This window comes from Phyllobates terribilis, unplaced genomic scaffold (assembly GCF_046119375.1).
Source record: "Phyllobates terribilis strain yellow unplaced genomic scaffold, ASM4611937v1 Scaffold_4396__1_contigs__length_61467, whole genome shotgun sequence".
Taxonomy (NCBI): Eukaryota; Metazoa; Chordata; class Amphibia; order Anura; family Dendrobatidae; genus Phyllobates; species Phyllobates terribilis.
The window spans coordinates 44040-47916 of NW_027367148.1; the positions used below are offsets into that span (position 1 = coordinate 44040).

At 43.0% G+C, this 3877-nt stretch overlaps 1 protein-coding gene across 1 annotated transcript; it reads right to left on the minus strand.

Annotated features, from left to right (window-relative positions):
• Positions 1-3385: 3385 nt before the first annotated feature.
• Positions 3386-3877, minus strand: LOC141249214 (uncharacterized). Its single transcript, XM_073669562.1, has one exon. It carries the CDS (start codon positions 3875-3877, stop codon positions 3386-3388), a length of 492 nt encoding a protein of 163 aa, XP_073525663.1.

Genomic DNA, 3877 nt, shown 5'->3' on the forward strand with positions numbered 1-3877 from the left:
TCTTTCTCGTATGCAGTCTCAATTCTATCTAATGCTTTCATCACTGCGAAATTTGTCTCAGTCGAGCTTGAGCTTATCACTGGTTCTTCCTTTGACTGGCGCTTGACAGGTACCTTCTCTTCTACAGCGTCAGACTCATCAACATCTTCAAGTTCTTCAAGCACGCGCTCAGAGAGTACTTCATCAAACACTTCTTCATTATCTGAGGAGTAGATAGCGTGCTTCTGCATTAGTCGCTTGATGATGTGAGGAAACGGAATATCTGCCTTCGTGTTCGCCATGAACGTGTACATGTGTGTGTACATAATCTGGGGTGTGCCTATCAGTTCTCGCTTAGTCACCACGTCTCGCTTATCTTTGCGCGACATGATGTTGTGGACGATTATGTATTGCACAATACGGAGAATAAAGTAGGAAGTCGACCTTGAGCTCTTACTCGTTTGCAAAATTCCCAAATAGCTCTTGCTTGATCTTGCTTGAACCTCTTGGCCAGTTTTTTCTTCGCAACAAAGTTAAAGCTACCATCCCATGTGGTCATGCCTATTGCGTAAGCGAACTCAGACACTGGGATGAAGATCGGCTTCTTGTTCTAGTTTAACACCACCATCTCACTTGGATGAAACTGGTCGACTGGATCGTAAGGCTTCATATTGGAGTAGAAGGCCTTGATCATCTCTGGGTTGGCCTGGGTGGGAGATAATTCCAACTTATCCCAGCCTTGCAAATTAAGCATCGTGTACGCTTCTTCGATCTCAAACTTATCCTTCAATGCCTTCCACATCTCTGGGACAGTGATTACTGGCGATAATAACTATCACTTTCCAGTTACTTGGGATATAGAAGGGAGCTTGGAGGGAATAGAAGGTAGCTGAGAAGAGACACTGGTAATTACCCATTTCTGGTGCTTGCCACCAGTCGATTTCATGAGGATGGCGTCGACTTCTTAATGGACTGCTCCTTAGGCTCTTCTTCTTCTACATCATCATCTTCCTCATCATCAACTTCTTCTTCTTCTTCTTCTATGGGCTCGCTTGTAATCAAGTGGTAGGGTCACTTCTTCTTGGAAGTGATCACTAATTCATCCGGCTGAAGAATTGGGAGACCCTGTATCTGTGTATCCATTTCGTGAGCGAGAAGGTCAACTCTGTGGATGAGAATGGTTGGTGAACTACTATCTCTTTTCCCCTTTTGAGCGGGCTTGACCCACCAGAACCTGAGACGGTCACCTTGCTCTTTGGCTTGAGATGAGAGTCTTCAATCTCCACATGCACCTTGGGGCAGTGCCACTAAGGAAGACAGTGGAGAGTCTTTTCGCGAGACTGTTACTTCTCCATCTCTTCAACTGCTTTCTCCTCAGACTGTGCTTGAGACAGCTTGTCTTGAGTGAACTGAGTTTGTGAGGAGAGAGGTTGTATTTGGGGGTGATGGAGTGTTTTTGGTCTGTGTGTGGGAGGAGCTTGTTTGGGCTTGAAAGGACATGAACTTTTTGTACTGTTCTTGCTCCTCAGGTGTGAGCTTGCTAAGGAAGGAGTCTTGGGCAGAATTTATGGGGGCCATTGGTATGGAGTATGAGAGAAGTGATCGTAAGAGAGTATTAGGGTAAGTAGAGAGTGTGGGAGCAGGTTATGAGAGAGGTGAGAGATAGAAAATAGGTAAGGGAGCTGTGAATAGTAAACATTACCTATTTATCGGGTCGCTCAAAACTCATTCCACTCCAAACGGCTCTCTTCATAACGTTCAAAATCCAAAGGTCACTTTTTGGCAGTCCAACGGCTCTTTTCTGACGCAGATACGCTTGATTCAGCGAACGAGGGCACGCTCTAATGGCTAGTGCAACGGTCGCTTAAAAGCTGACACGGCTCTCATAAATTCTGACGTGTGGAGACTCTAAGCGCCATACTCTTTTAAGCGTCCCTTGAGAGTGACACGTATAAGCATGACTCATAGCCCAACCCAGTCTTACCCATGAAGTAAAGAAGCGGGACTTAAGGATGAAGAAAGGGAATAATGTGCAAACTTAATGGTCATACATTGTAACTTTAAATGGGACTAATGTACACAAAAATTTAACATAAAATGTGACATAGAATGTACAAGTAGTGTAACATGATTTGCACGCAATGGACAAAAGAAATAGTAAAAACCTAGTCTCACACATAGGTAGGCTTAATATCATTTTTACTCGTGAATACTTCCATATGTAGCTTAAAAGGTTAGGAAGAGTTACAGAGGAGAGGGATAAAGGGTGGGAAGCGTAAGCATGAATCATTTCTCGTTTTAGCTTTCATATGAGCTAGAAGCGGTCATCATGTTCTTACTAAGGGTAGAAAATAAATAAGCATGCAAAAATAATAAGCACATAATCATGAAGAATGCTAAATGAAAATCATGCTTATTATGATCCTTTTAGAGTGGATACGTATGGAAAGAAGAAAGTACTAATCCTCATTCCTAAATTCCCCAATGAGTAAAATGGTGCGTAATTTAGTCAAAGTTAGAGGACCTTATCGTGCTTAACAAGGTTACCTTAGTCAATGGAAAGCATTCCTAGTAGCAACCTCAAGTGTAAGAAAGGCAACCTGTTTAGAGGCTTCGTGAATATATCAGCTACTTGTTCCTCCATTCTAAAAAAAGTGAGCTTGATGTTCTTCTTTTCTACATGGTCCCTTAGAAAATGGTGTCTTACGTCAATGTGTTTGGTCCTCGCGTGATGTACAGGGTTCTCGGACACGTTGATGGCGTTGGTGTTGTCGCATTTAATCTCTATAGTTCCCAGCTTGACTCCATAATCTACAAGCTGTTGTTTGAGCCACATAACATAGGATCAGTGTTCTAAAAGACGCTAGGCGGTGAGGGGGGACTAGCGCCTAGGCGTCTAGGCGGAAGCCTAGGCGGGGCCTAGGCGGATCAATATTACAACACTTATTTTTATATTTTAGTACAATTTCATTATATGAAAAGCTAAATAGAAATATATTAATTTATAGTTTTCATAGTAATTGATAATTTAACTATTTATTTTTAATATAACCATATAATTTGCTAATTAATCATCTAAAATTCATAGACTTTATAGCATTTTTCATAACGAATATCTACAAGACCACAACAAGGAAAATTCCTACAGCTTTCAACGCATAATAGAAATATAATCTAATCCTCCATCTATTCATTCTCATTGTCCTACTCAACATGAACATTAACTTCTTGCTCCATGTCCGACTCATCAAGCTCAAACTCATCACTATCTTATCTACATCATCTATTCCGTCCAGTGTTCTAAAAAACGCGCCTGGGCGGGGACTAGGCGGGGCCTAGGCGGACGATTTTTCCCCACCGCCTAGCTGAAAACGCCTAGCACCTAGTCGCAACGTTAGGGTGCCGCCTAGCGCCTAGGCGGGATTTTTAGAACACTGCATAGGATGCACATAAGACCGTTGCCTATGTATTCAACTTCCGTAGTAGAGGTCGATGTGCTGTTTTGCTTCCTAGATCCCCAAGATACAAGTGAGGGACCTAAGAACTGCGCCATGCCTGATGTACTCTTGCGATCAACAAGGTAGCCAGCATAATCAGCGTCCGTGTACCCAACGAGCGAGATAGAGCCATCCTTAGGGTACCACAGACATAGATTGTTAGAGCCCTTTAAGTAACACGGGATTTTCTTGATGTTGACAAGGTGGCTTGCTCGAGGGTCGCTTTGAGCTCTAGCGTAGAGGCTCACATCGAACACAATGTCTGGACGTGAAGTTGTAAGGTACATGAGGGAGCCCACCATTCCACTATAGGTAGTCTCGTCTACCTTTTCTCCATTCAAGTCTGCATCAAGCTTGGTCGTCGTGGAGATTGGAGTAGGGAAAGGTTTGATGGATTCCAT

Bases quoted from the DNA above. Each gene is read 5' to 3' on its own strand.
- LOC141249214 (XM_073669562.1), bottom strand. From the start codon at position 3,877: ATGGAATCCATCAAACCTTTCCCTACTCCAATCTCCACGACGACCAAG.